Source organism: Aulonocara stuartgranti, assembly GCF_965226115.1.
Source record: "Aulonocara stuartgranti genome assembly, chromosome: 14".
Lineage (NCBI taxonomy): Eukaryota > Metazoa > Chordata > Actinopteri > Cichliformes > Cichlidae > Aulonocara > Aulonocara stuartgranti.
This window is the reverse complement of record NC_138950.1, coordinates 14,380,138-14,399,101: the sequence shown is the minus strand read 5'-3', so window position 1 is coordinate 14,399,101 and position 18,964 is coordinate 14,380,138. Positions and strand designations below refer to the sequence as shown.

Genomic DNA, 18,964 nt, shown 5'->3' with positions numbered 1-18,964 from the left:
TACTTCTCCATCCAGGTTATTGTTTTTTGAACCACAAGAAGCGAAGGTAGTTGCGGTGGTCTTCTCTGACAACAAAATTGTAAAACATTTGCTCCACGTTGGCCATGACTGCGTATGGGTCGGATCTGAAACGCATCAGAACTCCCACAAGAGTATTATTGAGATCTGGCCTTTTTAGTAGCACATCATTGAGAGAAACATTGTTGTATTGCGCACTTGAATCAAAAACCACCCTAATTTTTCCTGGCTTCTGAGGGTGATAAATGCCAAAACTAGGGAGATACCAGCATTCTTGTTCTGGAGCTAAAGCTGGAGCTGGTTCAACGTGGCCCTTACTGAAAGTTTTGTCTAAAAACTCAATGTAATGTTCTTTCATTTCAGGTTTCTTTTTCAGTGTTTTGCGGAGCGTCATTAAGCGACTAAGGGCTTGGTCCCTATTGTTGGGTAAACGCTGTCTGGGGGAGCAGAATGGAAGTGGAGCTACCCAATTGTTCGCCTCATCTTTAGTAAAGTCTCTGTGCATAATTTCCAGGAATAGTGCATCTTCTACTGAAAGAGCCGTTTTGTCATCGTCTGCTGTTTGCTGGAAAATGTGTCTGCCTACTTCTGCTTGTGTCTTCTCGAATTTAGGACAGCTTTCTGTGTATTTGTCTTTTATATAGATTTTGCTTGCACAGGGGCTAAGGGAGGTAGGGCGCCCGTTATTCAGAATGTCTGTCTTGAAAGAGTTTACTGTGAGTTTGTGGGCACCTGAGAGGCAGACATCACCTACAACCACCCATCCCAGATCGAGGCATTGGGCATCAGGTGCACTGTTTGGACCATTTACCTGACTGCGAACCTTGTGAGCTTGGATGATGTCCCGGCCCAAGAGGAGGAGAATGTCCGCGGCTGGGTCCAGAGGAGGGATCTGTGAAGCGAGTGCGTGTAGATGAGGGTGAGCCAACACAGCCTCCTTGGTGGGTATCTCATCTTTATTATCTGGAATGTGATCACATTCTGTCAGTGTGGGCAGCACCATGGACACTTCCTCATTTACATCCTGAATAACGAAATTAGTTGCTCTGCGTCCTCCAGCCTCTGACAAACCTGCACATGTTTTCATGGTGTATGGGAGCATAGTGTCTTTCACATTAAACATGTCGAAGAAAGCAGACCTGGCTAAGGATGAGTTGCTTTGATCATCCAACATGGCGTACATCCTCTTTTTCTCTTCAGGATTTGTGCGGGGATACACGTCGACTAAACAAATCTTAAAGCAGGATTTGCCTTTTAGACGTGGGCCACACACCTCTGTGCAAGCAGTTGTGGTTACAGGGCTTGAAGGATCAGACTCCCCGTCGTGGCTTTGAGGCAGGAGGTTAGAGTCCTTGGTTGCCCACAGAGGTGGGCCAGCATGCATGGCAGACACGTGAGCATCACTGTTACATTCCGAGCATTGGATAATGGCTTTGCAATCGTTAGCTCGGTGACCTGTGGAAGAACAACACTTATAACAAATAGCATGTTCTTTGAGGATGCTTTTCCTTTCATCTAGTGTTTTTGACCTAAAACCCCTGCATTTGGCAAGTGAATGGGGCTTGTGGTGAATAGGACATTGTCTGTCTGGGTTGAGAACTGACGTTCGAGCTGTGACATTTGTTTGACTAATATCTGTTCTGTTCACTGCAACCGCACCTCTGTATTTAGTTGGTTTCAACAATGGCTTATCAGGTTTTGGAGCTACTATGTTTGAACTTTGTAACATAAAGCTAGGATCTGTTTTCATTTCTGCATAATCATTTATAAACTGGACAAAATATGAGAAAGGTGGGTAAACTGCACCGTTGTCCCTTTTGTATTTTGTCCCCTGTTTCACCCAGGACTCCTGGAGTCCATAGGGGAGCTTTTCCACTATCGGGTTTATCCCCCTTGGGGTGTCCGGAAAGCTAAGGCCGGGTAGATAATTTTCACTTTGTGCATACTCTAACCCCAACAGGAGATCTGCAAGCTCCTGCAATAAGTGAGTGTCCTTATTAGATATTTTTGGAAAAGACTGTAAGCGTTGGAAAAGTGCCGCTTTGACTACCTCTGGAGAACCAAAACTTTTGTCCAGACGTTGCCACAAACGTTGAAGACCTGCGTGTGGGTTGTTCACATGGACCGCCCTGATCCTCAGCGCATGTTGTAGTGACTCCCCGCTGAGCCACTTGGTGAGAAGGTCAAGCTCTTCGCTGAACTTGAGGTTGAGGCCTTCTATGGCGTTGCGGAAAATGGACTTCCAGGACAAGTAAGACTCAGGACGGTTGTCGAAAACCTTGAATCCCGCTGTCAGCAGATCACGGCGTGCTAGATAGGCTGTGAAATCTGAGAGTTCAGTCTTTGGAGGCAATGAAGGTTTAGGCTGGGTTGAAATGTCAGTTTTTCTGTTTATAGGAGGGGACTTTGGTTGCTCCTGATCTACAAAATCAGTGAGATGTTCACCTGGAGAGGAGGCAACTGGTGGTTGACTCTGTCGTAGATGCTGAGCGTTGTTATTACCAACCAGTTGTCCTGTATCAGGCTTTCCGTCTTCATTAACTACCAAGCTGCGGTTAGTGAAGTGAGCATTCACATAATCTTGAGCACGTCTGATGGAAGGAGGTGTCTTAGAGGAGACTCCTTGTTCTGTGAGGTCAACGGCTTCATGCTCCATCGGCTGCTGCTTCCAGGACATGAGCTGCGGCGAGCACTGCTTCAGCCTCACCCTCCTTCTTTAGAGCGTTTAGTGTTGCCTCGATGCGTGCCTTCTCAACCTCCATGTCGATCTGGCATTTGGCGTACTGTGCTCTGGTGCGGGCGGCTTCTGCTTCTGCTCTGGCTCGGGCTGCAGCTTGACTGGTAGATGTACGACGTGAAGAGCGTGAAGAGCGTGAAGAGCGTGAAGAGCGTGAGTGGCACTCTGACCGGACCACCATCTGGGAGAGAGGCGGTGACGCTTCAGGCTGAGACATCTTGGGTGCTTGATAGGTAGATAATCTTCTTACTCTGCTGCCCTCAGTTGAATGTATGGCTATTCACCCTATGCAGCGAGCTTAACATAAGAGGAGATGGTTCCAGGAACGACAGGACACATCGCTTTGTCTTTGTGTCTTTAACTGAAGACCGATTTTTCCTCTTTTAATTTTTAAGACTGTGAACATACAGTAAAATAATACGTAAGCATCAGTATCAACATATGTTGTAAACAAAACAGAAGTTAGCAACATAGCTTTCCTTATGCTTTACATTCATCACTAACATCTTTCCTTATACGTTCAAATAACCTTTTTAAGTAACATGAAAGTAACAAATCTTAAAGAAAATGAAGTTAGACATTGCTTACTTACAGATTATGGCTCAACAAACTCCCCAACGATGTAAACTGGGCTTAAAGTTGTGCAGCTTGTTTTCTGCTCCATGCATTTTCTCACACTGCCTGCGTGAACTTTGCCTGCTGCTTACAACCCATCACCACTATTGGGAAACCTGAGAAATTCGCCAGCCAAAGAAACCCAGCCAAGCCACAAACGAGGGGCAGAATAGATGATGACAGTTTTACAGTAAAAGACAATTCAAATTTGGGCTGGAATTTTTTTAACATTGCCTGTTGAGACTGAAGAAGAACGCAAGAACATTCATTATTCTATTATAACTGTTGAGAAATACAATAATATGCAACCAAACTGAAAAGATACACAAAAATATGTTGTTTTTTGTGAGCTTGAGGTCATCTTGATAAGTAATATACTCACAGTGTTACCTTACCTTACTGGCGTGGTCTGCTGGGGCGGCAGCATCTCTGCTGGGGACAGGAAGAGACTGAACAGGGTGATCCGAAGGGCCAGCTCTGTTCTAGGATGCCCTCTGGACCCAGTGGAGGTGGTGAGTGACAGGAGAACGGCGGCTAAGCTGTCATCCCTGATGGACAACATCTCCCACCCCATGCAGCAGACTGTGACAGCACTGAGCAGCTCCTTCAGTGGGAGACTGCGGCACCCACGGTGTGGGACAGAGATTTCGCAGGTCTTTCCTCCCCACTGCTGTCAGACTCCATAATAAAGACTTTAACTGATCAAGCACACACATCCATACATATGCAATAATACTAAGTGCAATAATCCTTTCTGTCATCGTTGTATTTTTACTCAGTTGTATATAGTATTTGTATTTGTATTCTATTTTTATCTTATTGTATATTTATTTTATTTTATTCTACTATATATAGTATTTTATCTATTCTGTACAGTTGTGTACTGTATTTATTCTTATTGTATTCTAACTTTTGCCTCATAACTTTTGCACTGTCCACTTCCTGCTGTGACACAACAAATTTCCCACGTGTGGGACTAATAAAGGTTATCTTATCTTATCTTATCTTATCTTATCTTATCTTATCTTATCTTATCTTAATATGCCTGGATACAAAAGCAATATCTGATGAGGTGTATTTTAAGCCCTGCCCATTCTCCTTGTTTTTTTGCTGAAGGGTGGTGTCCAAGATTCATCAACACAGCATGTAAATAAAAGGGAATGGCAAAGCAATAAAATGAAATGATCAGGGTCAGAAAATCTGAAAGCTGTCATGAGCTCATTTTTACTAAGCAATTTGTCCTTGTCCATTTTGCTGTATTCCTACTTTTCTTATGCTATGTCCTCTTCTCTGTTTCCCTCTTCGTGTCAGCTTCAGGGACAATTTAATCTAAACAGAATGCAGAAGAGTGGAGATGTCATCCTGGGTGGACTGTTTCCAGTCCACTTTTTCTCAAGCATTCCTGACCTGTCTTTTACCTCACAGCCACAACAGCCTTCTTGCCACGGGTAAATATGATAAGGAAACAACAGAAAAAAGAGAGAAACAGGACAAACTTAATGCTAGTATGAATGTAACTGTCATATCTAAAATAAATATACTTTGCTGATTAGCAAAGCTAAGAAAAATGGATGTTGAATGAAGCTTCTTGGTTATTTTTTCATTAAAATATCCCTTTAATTATTGTTATTCAGTTTCCTTAATTGTTTTTTTTTTAAATTAGTTTCTATGTTCAGGGGTTTAGGCAAGCACAAACCATGGCTTTTGCAATTGATGAGATCAACAACAACTCCAGCTTGCTACCTAATGTGACGTTGGGATACACCCTTTATGATAATTGCGTTGAACTTGGAATTGGATTCCGTGGAGCATTTTCATTAGTCAGTGGTCAAGAGGAACAGATTATATTACACAGTACATGTGTTGGAAATCCTCCAGTTGTAGGGATTGTGGGTGATTCTTCCTCTACACGTTCTATTGCTATCTCCAGCATCTTAGGTTTGTACAGAGTACCCATGGTAAGTTATCAGTTTAACCATAATATGTCATTTTTGTTTATAATCCTGTAATTGTAAATTTAATGTGAAAATAATGTACAACATATTGTCTGTTTTTCACAGGTGAGTTATTTTGCCACATGTTCCTGTTTGAGTGACCGTCAAAAGTATCCATCCTTCTTTAGGACGATCCCAAGTGATGCTTTCCAGGTTAAAAATCAATCTGGACAAATACAAAAAGTCAACAGCAGCTGATGAGCAGCACTCATGTTTTAATCTGTTCTCACTTAGGTACGTGCAATGATTCAGATTCTAAAATATTTTGGCTGGACTTGGGCAGGTCTGCTCATCACTGATGATGATTATGGACTTCATGCAGCCAGATCCTTACAATCTGAGCTGAGTGTGTCTGGAGAAGGTTGCCTTGCCTACATTGAGGTTTTACCTTGGGACAAAGACACTGATGAACTCAGGAGGATTGTGAATGTGATGAAAAAATCAACAGCTCGTGTGGTCATTGCATTTGTACATGAGAGTCACATGATAAACCTTATAGAAGAGGTGCAGTTTTAAAAGAATTTGATTGTTTCTTGGTATAAAACTATGCATTTCTACTCAGTGTAAATGATGTATTAAATTTTTATTTGAATGAATGCAGAAAACAAATGATATAAAATACATTTTAACATGACAAAATGCTTCAGTAACATGAAAATGTCACCAAAGTAGTTGTTAAATGATCACTTTTTACATTTGGTTAAATAAAATGCACAGGTAGCCAAGCAGAATGTAACAGGTCTACAGTGGTTGGCCAGTGAAGGTTGGACAGCAACAGCTGCTGTGCTTCAAACAACTAAGTTCATGCCATACCTGTGTGGTACATTGGGCATTGCTATTCGTCGAGGAGAAATAACAGGGCTCAGGGAATTCCTATTAAAAATACGTCCTGACCTACATCACAATACTAACTATGGAAATAGCATGGTGAAAGTTTGAAATTTACTAGCTGCAACAAATTTTTCTTGTCTATATTAAAACAAAACACAAAATAAACATTTTCCAATAATGTGTTTCAGGTGAATGAGTTTTGGGAATTTACATTTCAGTGTAGATTTGCTCCAGCTCCAGCAGGTTGGCTGGAAGGTGGAGGTGCACTATGCACTGGACAGGAAGATCTAGAAAATTTGAACACTGAGTTCTTGGACATTTCCAACCTCCGGCCTGAGTACAATGTATACAAAGCTGTTTATGCCCTGGCATATTCCCTTGATGACATGCTGCGATGCAAGCCAGGAAGAGGGCCTTTCAGTGGGCACAGCTGTGCCACTCTGCAATCACTTGAGCCATGGGAGGTGCGTTATTAATTTATCTTCATCTGAGTAAATCATTTATTCTATAATTACTTTCAGAACAAAATGTATCCTATTGGATAAGAAAACAACAACAATTCAACAAGTTGAAATGAGCTGAAGAGAGCTAAATGATTTTTTCATATTAAGGAAAAGTAGTGTTTAATATATTTATATTAGAGCACATTAACTAGTATGCATATATATGGCACAATTGGAGATGTTCCTGTTTAATTTAGAACTCGATTTTAATGCCTTTAATATGTACAGGTATAGTAAGCGTTAGATTTAATTTGGTTATTGGATAGTGGGTGCCACTGCCTGCACTGTGAAATTAATTTCTTATATATTACTTTTTAACAGCTTCTTTATTACTTGGAAAGGGTAAACTTCACCACTCCATTCGGTGATCAAGTGTCATTTGATAAAAATGGTGATGTTGTGCCAATTTACGATGTGATGAACTGGTTGTGGCTCCCTGATGGAAGCACTACAGTTCAGAATGTGGGTGAGGTTAAGGGGTCAGCTTTCAAAGGTGAAGAAATCTTACTTGATGAAGACAAAATCTTCTGGAACTTTAATTCCAAAAAGGTTACACATGGCTTTTCAGACTTTACCTTTTGTCACATTTACAGTTAATGTCATTCTGCTAGGAAATATTTATTTTTGTGCAACAGCCAGTTCAATCGGTATGCAGTGAGAGCTGTCCACCTGGTACCCACATGGTGAGAAGGAAGGGGGAACCTAAATGCTGTTTTGACTGCATCCCTTGTTCTGAGGGAAAAATCAATAACAAAGGCAGTAAGTCTTTTATTTCGTTTTTTTAAATCTATCAGCATGACATATTGAATTTCATTTTCATTAAATATAATATGCAGTTCTCCATCTTCCGCTTTCTTCATCTTTCTCCTTTTGCCAGACTCCTTGGAATGCACCAGTTGTCCAGAGGATTTTTGGTCAAACCCCCAGCGTGACCACTGTGTTCCAAAGAAGACAGAGTTTCTGTCCTACCATGAGCCTTTGGGTATTTGTTTGACAGCAACCTCACTGCTGGGCACATGTACATGTGCTGTTGTTCTAGGGATCTTTTTCTACCATCACAGAACACCCATAATACGTGCAAACAATTCAGAACTTAGTTTCCAGCTATTGCTGTCACTCAAGTTATGCTTTCTTTGTTCACTGCTGTTCATTGGGCGACCCAGGCTGTGGACATGCCAACTCAGACATGCAGCATTTGGGATCAGCTTTGTGCTGTGTGTCTCATGCATCCTGGTAAAAACCATGGTTGTTCTGGCTGTGTTCAAAGCCTCCAAGCCAGGAGGGGGAACCAGTCTGAAGTGGTTTGGTGCTATGCAGCAGAGAGGAACAGTTCTGTGCCTTACATCTATTCAAGCAGCCATCTGCACTACCTGGCTTGTTTCTGCTTCTCCAACTCCACATAAAAACACCCAATACCAAAATGATAAGATTGTTTATGAGTGTGCATTTGGGTCAGCTGTGGGTTTTGCAGTGTTATTGGGTTATATTGGTGTTCTAGCTTTCCTCAGTTTTCTAATTGCATTCCTGGCAAGGAACCTCCCTGATAGTTTTAATGAGGCCAAGCTCATCACATTCAGCATGCTGATCTTCTGTGCTGTGTGGGTGGCCTTTGTTCCTGTCTATATCAGCTCACCAGGAAATTATGCAGATGCAGTGGAGGTATTTGCTATCCTGGCCTCAAGTTTTGGACTCTTGATCACACTGTTTGGACCCAAATGTTACATAATAATAATGAGACCCGAATTGAACACAAAAAAGTCTATAATGGGTCGTGGCAGTGAGTCTTAATTATTTTTCCACATAGACTAGACAAGCAGCTTTAAAGTATATTAGAAAGAAGAGAAACTCCAGTAGTTATGACACGTTGAATAGGATGCAGTAGAAACATGTTTTTCTCTTTTTTCTTTGAGGGGTGGGTGTTAGTAGTAACATTTGAATTTTTGATCATTACAGTTGAAACAATAGGCATTCAGCATTAGGTATTTAGATAAATTGTGGCAGCCTTTTTCTCTCTCTTTTTTTCAGTCTTGCTTTCTACTGGGGATATTTGTTGGAAAAAGCACACATTGTCAAACCACATTCACAGATAAAATATAAAATTTGTACCAAAAAAATCCATAAACAAAAATAAATAAGGCTTAAAATAGTGCACTTTTGTCATGTTATGTAGGTTAAGCTTAGAGTGAGTGCACGAAGTTGTCAAAAAATATAAGTGTGAATGAACTGATAAATGGGACTGACCTGTTTTTAATCACACATTATTCGCATATTCTGAATGACGGTACTGTAAATATAGTGGCTGTTTCAGACAGAAGGATGAGATAGAATCTTCTGTAAACATATAGGATTTTGGAAAATGTTAAGCATGGACTTTCATGGGGTTAGAAGCAAAAGCATTTTTTTTTTATTGTACGCAGTACGCATCATTATCTCATTTTTCACAGACGTGAGGTTTAGAGGTGTCTGCATATTAAGCCTTCATGTTAATCTTGAATAAATATAAACTACTCACAAATTAAACAGAACAGTTAAATCAAAGACTGTATTTTTAAGAATAAAAATCTTTTAGAATTGAAAGTCTTTACTGATATACCCTGTAGATATATTTGAGAAAGAGATTTATAATCAGTTCATCCATGCACCCATTTTTTCCAATTATCATTGGATAGATCACATGGATAGAGGCCTAAGCAAGGTTGCCCGGACCTTCCTCTTCCCAGCCACCTCCTACAGCTTATCCGGGTAAACATCAAGGTGTTCCCAGCCAGTCAAGTAATATAATCTCTCCAACATGCCTTGCGTCTGCCTCCTTCTGGTAGGACATGCCCAAAATATCTTATCCAAAAGGCAGCCAGGAACCGTCATTCAGCCAGATTCCTGAACCACCTCAACTGGCTCGTTTTAATGTTGAGAAGTAGCAGCTCTACTCTGAGCGTCTGTCAGATGGTTGGTCTCCAAGAAGGCTGATTACTCTGAACTATTGCTTTGCACATATGTTTTGCATAAACAACAGTTAGAACCCATTCCCAGACATGAAGAGGCAGCAAAACCACCCTGTCATCCACTGACCAAAATCCCAATGTACAGGAAGCAAGCCGAGGGAAAAGAAAAATAACCACGTCTTCTTGCTGCCTCTGACCAAGGACCTGGCCACAAGAAGGATTTGTATGGAGATATGAAAATGTGAGAGCTTGTAGAATAAAAAGTGAGAATGTGTAGAAAAAATTTGAACTCAAAAATGGGATATTGCACAGTGGCAGGAATGAGCAGTAGTACAGACTTCACAGTACAAAAAAAATTTAGTGGCAGTTAGTACAGTATTGCACATTTTTTTCCTAATATAAATACCAATAACGTGAAGTGACCAGTGCAGATTGTACAGTGTAGTTGTGAAGCTGCAGGGTAGCTTCTGAGTGCATGCTGTGGAGTGTTTTTTATGTGTTTAAGTGTTGTGGTTCAGGTGTCGTATGGCTTGATGGTAGAAACTGTTTTTAAGTCTTGTAGTCCGGGCAGACAGACTGTAACGTCTGCCAGATGGTAACAAGGGGAAGAGCTTATGTGCTGGGTGGCTGTGGCCCTTGATGATGCTTTGCGGAGGCATCGCTGAAGATAAATGTCCTGAATGGCAGGAAGCTTCATGCCAGCGATGTGTGTAACCGGTGTGATTCTGCATTGTGTCTGATAAAAAAGGTAAAAGAAAGAAAGACCTCCAAGTAAATAATTTGCCCACTCCAGCTCCTCTCCCACAGGGGAATTGTAGAAAAGGGCTGGCATTTATTTTTACATTAAAGATAAAGTATGCATTTACACGTGACATATTTGACATAAGATAAAACAAAAACATGAAATCTGACATACCTGATAAAAAAGGTAAAAGAAAGAAAGACCTCCAAGTAAATAATTTGCCCACTCCAGCTCCTACGACCAAATACAAACAGTGGGGAAGAGGGTTAGCTCAACCCACCACAACTTCCAAGCCAGCAAGGAGTATATATTCATGCTAGCATTTATGGCACCTGAAACACATTTATGATACACACATACTACACACTTATAACATCTAACAAAAAACAGGCTTAATAATGACAATAATTGAACTAAAATCACAATCAACATCAGGGTGGCTAAATATGAATTATATGTGTGTTTTAAGGTTTTGGAAAGAAATGACACCCACCTCTCCCACAGGGGAATTGTAGAAAAGGGGAGAGGCAAAAGGGGTACACTGTATTTATAGGACTGCACCAAAGAGGAAGAAGAAAAGAATGAGGAGGGGCTCTAACTGATAATGAACATAACTACAGGCTTGGAGGTCCTAAAAGTCAGGTATAAAAGGAGCAGTTTGGGGGTTTAGAACACATTTTGTGTAATTATAACAATGTGATTTATGACCCTGTTACATGTGCTCTGCTGCCTTCACCACCCTCTGTAGTGATTTACGGCTGCTAGCACAGCAGCTTCCGTACCAAACTGTAATGCAGCTCGTCAGCAAGCTCTCGATTGCACACCTGTAGAAATTTGAGGTGATGCTAGCGTTCATGCCAAACTTCCTCAGCCTCCTCAGCAAGTAGAGAAGCTGGCGAGCTTTCCTGATAGCAGTGTCTGTGTGAAGGGTCCAGGAGAAGTCCTCCGTGATGTTGACTCCAAGGAATTTGAAGCTGCTGACCCTTTCGACCTTGACACTGTTTATGTGGATGGGCTGGTGTTCCCTGACTGGTCGTTTCCAGTAGTCCACTATCATTTCTCTAGTTTTTCTGATGTTGAGAGACAGGTTATTTTACAGACACCACTTGTACACTGCCATCACCTCCTCTCTATAGGTCGTCTCATCATTGTCTGTGATTAAGCCTATGATGGTTGTCATCCGCAAACTTGATAATGGTGTTAGACGCAGTCGTGTGTAAACAGGGAATAAAGGAGGGGGCTAAGCACACAACCCTGTGGCATTTCTGTGTTTAGGATGAGTGATGATGAGGTGTGCTTACCAACTCTCACAACCTGGGGCCTGTTTGTGAGGAAGTTTAGACTCCATCTGCAGATTGGTGTTGCTAGGCCAAGGTCAAGGAGCTTCGAGGTAAGTTTTGAGTGGATGATGGCTGTGGCGGAGGCGTGGCCCCGGGCGCAGCTGCAGGGGAGGAGTGGAGCAGAAGGCTCAACAGGGCGGCGCTGCGAGGCCGGTAAGAACAGCTGATGGTGTTTATGTACTGATGATGGTCTCCCTCCGCTGTGTTTTTATAGTGAGACGGGGAGGAGCGGCCAGGGAGAGATCAGCTGGGCTCGTGAGCTGTCAGGCTGTGCGACTGATTCAGCTGTCAAAACAAACACGTCAATAAATGTGGAATTTGGCAGTACATACCTGCGTGTGCGTGTATTTGTGCCTGGTGTACTCCACAATGGCGTTAAATGTTGAGCTGTAGTCGATGAAGAGCATTCATGAATATGTATTCCCTTTTTCCAGGTGAGTGAGGGTGGTGTGCATTGCCAGGACGATGGCACCCTCAGTGGCTCTGTTTGTCCGATAGGCGAAGGGGGTCCAGTGTGTCAGGGAGGGAGGAGCAGATGTGACCTTTGACCAGCTGCTCGAGGCACTTCATGATTACGGACATCAGTGAAACAGGACGGTAGTCATTCAGATAAGAGACCACGGATTTCTTAGGAACGGGAATGATGGTGGATGTTTTGAGGGACGTGGGGACCTCAGGGAGAGGTTGAAGATGTTGGTGAACACCTCTGCCAGCTGGTCGGCACACGCTCTGAGAAGCCGGCCTGGGCTGCCGTCCGGACCCGGAGCTTTGTGAGGATTGACCTTTTTGAAAGTCCATCTCAAAGCTTCTGTTTTGGGGTTAGAGTTGCAGCCTCACTGTCCTCCTCAGGATAGAGGATCTGTTCTCTGTTGTCGCCTTCAAAACGAGCAAAGAAGTTGCAAAGCTCGTCTGCGAGAGTTGCGGCGGGCTGAGCACTGCCTGTGTTGTCCTTCTTGTAGTCAGTGATGCAGCGCAGTCCATTCCACAGTTGCCTGGTGTCAAAGCTGTGGTAGCTGGACATTTTGTCCCTGTAGTCGTTTCTGGCCTTTTTTATGGACTTTCGGAGGTCGTACCTGGCTGCTTTATATGCATCAGCGTCCCCGGAGTTAAAGGCAGAGGTCCGCACTTTTAGCATGGCACAAATGTCTTTATTTACCCAGGGTTTCTGATTTGGATATATCCGGACGGTGGTTTTAGTGATGGTATTGTCCATGCATTTTCCAATATATCCAATGACAGAGTCTGTAAGTTCATTGATTTTGCCATCAGTTGCATCCACAAATATCTGCCAGTCAGTTGTCTCAAAGCAGCCCTGTAGGACCCCCTCAGCCTCACTGTCCCATTTGTAGATGACCCTGGAAACAGTTTTTTCCTGTTTGAGGCTTTGTCTGTACGCAGGCAGCAGCAGTATGGAACAATAGTCAGCCTTGCCAAAAGCTGCGTGGGGGAGTGGTTTGTAGCACTCTTTGAATGGAGTGTAACAATGGTCCAGTGTTTGATCACCTCTTGTGGAGAAGGAGATGTGTTGATAGTTGATAGTACTTCATGTTGGCTCTGTTGAAGTTTCCCAGCACAATAAAGGCAGCTTCGGGATTTTTGTTCTCAAGTCCAATAATGATGTTATACAGTTCGTCCAAAGCCGTAGCTTTATCAGCATGTGGGGGGATGTAAACAGCTGAAAGGAGAACTGAACTGAACTCCCTCGGGAGGTAAAAAGGTCTGACTTGGTCAGCAGCTTGAGGCTCTGAGAGCAGTACATTTTTAAGATACACACATCTCTAGCCCACAAAGAGTTAACCATAAAGCACACCCCTCCTCCCCTTCTCTTACCTGAGTCCTTCGTTCGGTCTCCCTGGTAAACAGTGAAAGTTTGTTGTCCAGAGACTGGAGATTCACGAGCAGGATGCTGGGCAGAGGTGGCTTGCTGTTTCTCTGTCGGGATCGGCTCAAAAATCCGGCGCATTTCCCCCTCTTTGTAAACAAAGGATCCCAGGTAGCAGAGCGTTCACGGTGTCGAAACCTACTGTAACATCTGAACTGGCTGACGAACGTAGCTCCCAAAGCATTTGTGTTTCATGTCAAGTATATGATTGTGCTATGCGCACAGAAATAGAAAGCAGTACAAAATAAATAATAACATTTTTGCTGAGATGACTGGGCGCTCTCGTCGGTGTGGCCATCTTACGGCGCAACGTGAAGGCGGAATGCGCAACCGCAAGCCAGAAACTAAACTCAATTACCAGCTCCCCTTCCTTATTACTTACCTTCTACTTCACTTCAGCCTCCCGAGGCTCTGTAATCAGCCATCTGTATTGTGTCAATGCCAACCATCTACTTTCCTTATTGGCCTCATGCTCTACAACCTAAGGAAACCCTCACCACTACCCACCTGGACTGGTACCAGTCTCAAGAAATGAGATCGGTACCAGTCCACTTAGTCTGGCATTCAAAATAATAATATTGATTAAAAAAAATATACTGATATTTTTTCAAAGAAAACCCAAACTTTGAACTTGGAATTTTTTTTTTATCATTCCCTTTTGAGACATTTACCATGAATTTTGCTGTACATGAATTATAATTCGACAATAATTTGATATATCTCTCAGTGTGCACCTCATATTTTGGTTGAACCAAAAGAAAATCATTCTTCCTTTATAACTGTTGAAAAATAAAATAACATTAAAAAGGAATAAAATAAACAAAAGTAATACACTCACAGCGTTACCTAAGTCTTCCTCGATACAAAACCAATCTCTGATGAAATGTGTTTTAGGCCCCGCCCTTTCACCTTGTTTTTCTCACATGGGTGGTATGGAAAATTCATCAACACAGCATCTCAATAAAAGGGAATGGCAAAGCAATAAAATGAAATGACTAGGGTCCGAAAATCTGAAAGCTGTCATGAGCTCATTTTTACAAAGCAATTTGCTCTTGTTCATTGTGCAGTATTCTTATTTTTCTTATACTATACCCTCTTCTCTGTTTCCCTCCTCGTGCCGACTACAGGAGCAATTTCATATAAACAGAATGCAGAAGAGCGGAGATGTCATCCTGGGAGGACTGTTTCCAGTCCACTTTTTCTCAAGCATTTCTGACCTGTTATTTACCTCACAGCCAGAACAGCCTACTTGCCACAGGTAAGTATGACAAGGAAACAACAGAAAAAAAGAGAGAAACAGGACAAACCTAATGGTAATATAAATATTAAGTAATTATATTAATATATTAGTATAAGTAATTATATTTTGTTGATTAATAAAGCTCAGCTAATTTCTACGTATCCTGATGTATTTTTCAAATCAAAATGTTTTTTGTTAGTTTCAATGTACAAGGATTTAGGCTGGCACAAACCATGGCTTTTGCTGTTGACAAGATCAACAACAACTCCAGCTTGCTACCTAATGTGACGTTGGGATACACTCTTTATGACAACTGTGCTGAACTTGGAATTGGATTCCGTGGAGCGTTGTCATTAGTCAGTGGTCAAGAGGAACAAATTATATTACATAATACATGTGTTGGAAATCCTCCAGTTGTAGGGATTGTGGGTGATTCTTCCTCTACACGTTCTATTGCTATCTCCAGCGTCTTAGGTTTGTACAGAGTACCCATGGTAAGTTATCACTTTAACCATAAAATGTCATTTTTGTTTATAATCCTGTAATTGTAAATTTAATGTGAAAATAATGTACAACATATTGTCTGTTTTTCACAGGTGAGTTATTTTGCCACATGTTCCTGTTTGAGTGACCGTCAAAAGTATCCATCCTTCTTTAGGACGATCCCAAGTGATGCTTTCCAGGTTAAAAATCAATCTGGACAATACAAAAAGTCAACAGCAGCTGATGAGCAGCACTCATGTTTTAATCTGTATTCACTCAGGTACGAGCTATGATTCAGATCCTAAAACATTTTGGCTGGACTTGGGCAGGTCTGCTCATCACTGATGATGATTATGGATTTCATGCAGCCAGATCCTTACAATCTGAGCTGAGTGTGTCTGGAGAAGGTTGCCTTGCCTATGTTGAAGTTTTACCCACTGACAAAGACACAGATGAACTCAGAAGGATTGTGAATGTGATGAAGAAATCCACAGCTAGTGTGGTCATTGCCTTTGTGTTTGAGACTCACATGATAAACCTTATGGAAGAGGTGCAGTTTTAAAAGAATTTGTTTCTCTAAACTGGTTAATACATGTATTATGTCTTTATTTGAGTGGACTACAGAAAAATAATGATATAGAATTAATTTTAAGTCAAGCAAGTACTTCAATGTCATGATGATGTCAGTTGTTGCCATTTACAATACTGCTTTTTATATCTGATGAAATAAAATGCACAGATAGAAAGGCAGAATGTAACAGGCCTACAGTGGTTAGCCAGTGAAGGCTGGACAGCAACAGCTGCTGTGCTTCAAACACCTGAGCTCATGCCATACCTAGGTGGTACACTGGGCATTGCTATTCGTCGAGGAGAAATACCAGGGCTCAGGGAATTCCTATTACAAATACGCCCTGATCTACTTGACAGTAATAGCTATGGAAAGACAATGGTGAGAGTTCAAAACTTTACTGTGTTAGCTGCGAAACTTTTATTTGGTCCTTTTAAAACACACACACACATACACACACACACACATACAGCTATTAATAATATGATTCAAACATATATTTCAGGTGAATGAGTTTTGGGAATTTACATTTCAGTGCAGATTTGCACCAGCTCCAGCAGGTTGGGTGGAAGGTGGAGGTGCAATATGCACTGGACAGGAAGATCTAGAAAATGTTAACACTGAGTTCTTGGACATTTCCAACCTCCGGCCTGAGTACAATGTGTACAAAGCCGTTTATGCCCTGGCATATTCCCTTGATGACATGCTGCAATGCAAGCCAGGAAGAGGGCCTTTCAGTGGGCACAGCTGTGCCACTCTGCAATCACTGGAGCTATGGGAGGTGAGTTATTAATTTATACTTCATCTTCATCTGAGTAAACCATTTATTCTATAATTACTTTCAGAAAAAAAATTGTTGGATAAAAAAAAAAAACAATTCAATAAGATGAAATGAGCTGAAGAGAGCTAAATGGATTTTTCATATTGAGCAAAAGTAGTGTTTAATATATTTATATTAGAGCACATTAACTAGTATGCATATATATGGCACAATTGGAGATGTTCCTGTTTAATTTAGAACTCGATTTCAATGCCTTTAATATGTACAGGTATATTAACCCTTTAGAGCCGATCGGAGTGGGCACGCTCTGTTTTGCGTAACTATTTTTAAATCCCGGTAGCACTGCAACCACTTAAGCTAGCGCAAAATTTTTTTTTGCATATGAAACCGGAGGAGTTGTACTTACATCTTATGCCATCAGCTTGTCCTAGGTCACGGTTTCCTTCCACATAAAGCTTTGCAAAAACTGCATAAAAAGCACTTGCAGGAACAAAAACATAATATTCCAGAAACACGCTTTGCCGATCCGATCAGCTGTTCATAACACTTCCTACGTTGGAATAGACGTCAGCGCGAACTTTTGCATTTCCGCCATTACCTGCCCGAAACTGGAAGTGACGTCATTTTCGCGGAAATGTAGTCTTTTTTACCATCAGGGCCTCAGGGCCTATACTGGTCTTTTTAAAAGTTATCTTTGACTTTATGACTTTCTGTGTCGTTTCTGGGATGCTTAGGACTCATATTGCACTGCTGGAAATAGTTTATTTTGATGCATATGCTGCTTTTTTGCAAATTTCCACTATAATATTTATTTTCGTTTTTCCTGCAGTGTATAAAAATTGGTGTATTTCAAAAATAAAACTATGAAGACACTCAAAATAAATTTCCTGTGGTGGGAAACTATTTTGTGCAACTTTTTTGTATTTACAGTTTTGAAGGATAAACCTCTTAAATTTCTCTAACTAGAAATATATGTTAAAAAAGCAAAAACGATTTTCAATTTTTTTGTAGTTTATTGCACTTTTTTGCAATTTATGTAATTACTATGCACTTAATGAATACATATTATTAAAATCTGGGCTATAATGGTTGTATTGATGTATAGCAACTTGAAATGCTCCCAAAAATGGCTCCACAGCATGTAAAAGTATAAAGTAAGCTCTGGCGGACTTGGTTCTATGGTAGGTCTTAAAGGGTTAAGTGTTAGATTTAATTTGGTTACTTGATAGTGGGTGCCACTCCCTGCACTGTGAAATTAATTTCTTATATATTACCTTTTAACAGCTTGTTTATTACTTGGAAAGGGTAAACTTCACCACTCCATTTGGTGATCAAGTGTCATTTGATGAAAATGGTGATGTTGTGCCAATTTACGATGTGATGAACTGGTTGTGGCTCCCTGATGGAAGCACTACAGTTCAGAATGTGGGTGAGGTTAAGGGGTCAGCTTTCAAAGGTGAAGAAATCTTACTTGATGAAGACAAAATCTTCTGGAACTTTAATTCCAAAAAGGTTTGATATGTTTTTATTTGACAGTTATCTTTTATGACATTTGTATTACATAAAATTGTAGCAGGCAATATTTATTTATATTTTGTCCAACAGCCAGTTCAATCGGTATGCAGTGAGAGCTGTCCACCTGGTACCCACATGGTGAGAAAGAAGGGGGAACCCAAATGCTGTTTTGACTGCATCCCTTGTTCTGACGGAAAAGTCAGTAATATAAGCAGTAAGTGTTTATCTTTCAACATTGCATAAAAATAAAATTTAATTCGTATCTGTATATAATATGCATTTTACCATCCTCCCCTTTCTTCATCTTTCTACCTTTTATTAGACTCCCTGGGGTGCACCAGTTGTCCAGAGGACTTTTGGTCAAACCCCCAACGTGACCATTGTGTTCCAAAGAAGACAGAGTTCCTCTCCTACCATGAGCCTTTGGGTATTTGTTTGACAGCAACCTCACTGCTGGGCGCATGTACATGTGCTGTTGTTCTGGGGATCTTTATCTACCATCACAAAACACCCATAGTACGTGCCAACAATTCAGAACTTAGTTTCCAGGTATTACTGTCACTTAAGTTGTGCTTTCTTTGTTCACTGCTGTTTATTGGACGACCCAGGCTGTGGACATGCCAACTCAGACATGCAGCATTTGGCATCAGCTTTGTGCTGTGTGTCTCATGCATCCTGGTAAAAACCATGGTTGTTCTGGCTGTGTTCAAAGCCTCCAAGCCAGGAGGGGGAACCAGTCTGAAGTGGTTTGGTGCTATGCAGCAGAGAGGAAC

The 18,964-nt window shown here is 41.4% G+C and overlaps 1 protein-coding gene across 1 annotated transcript in view; it reads left to right on the top strand.

Moving 5' to 3' along the window:
• Positions 1–4,570: 4,570 nt before the first annotated feature.
• Positions 4,571–18,964, top strand: part of LOC309688124 (extracellular calcium-sensing receptor-like) — a gene marked incomplete at its 3' end in the record, with an annotated part of 58,276 nt that continues 43,882 nt past the window's right edge. The window contains exons 1-3 of the mRNA XM_082503600.1: positions 4,571–4,818; positions 5,034–5,328; positions 15,441–15,527. Of these exons, the coding sequence (XP_082359726.1) occupies positions 4,583–4,818; positions 5,034–5,328; positions 15,441–15,527 (618 nt within the window). The 5' untranslated portion in view covers positions 4,571–4,582. The remainder of the gene's footprint in view (positions 4,819–5,033; positions 5,329–15,440; positions 15,528–18,964) is intronic.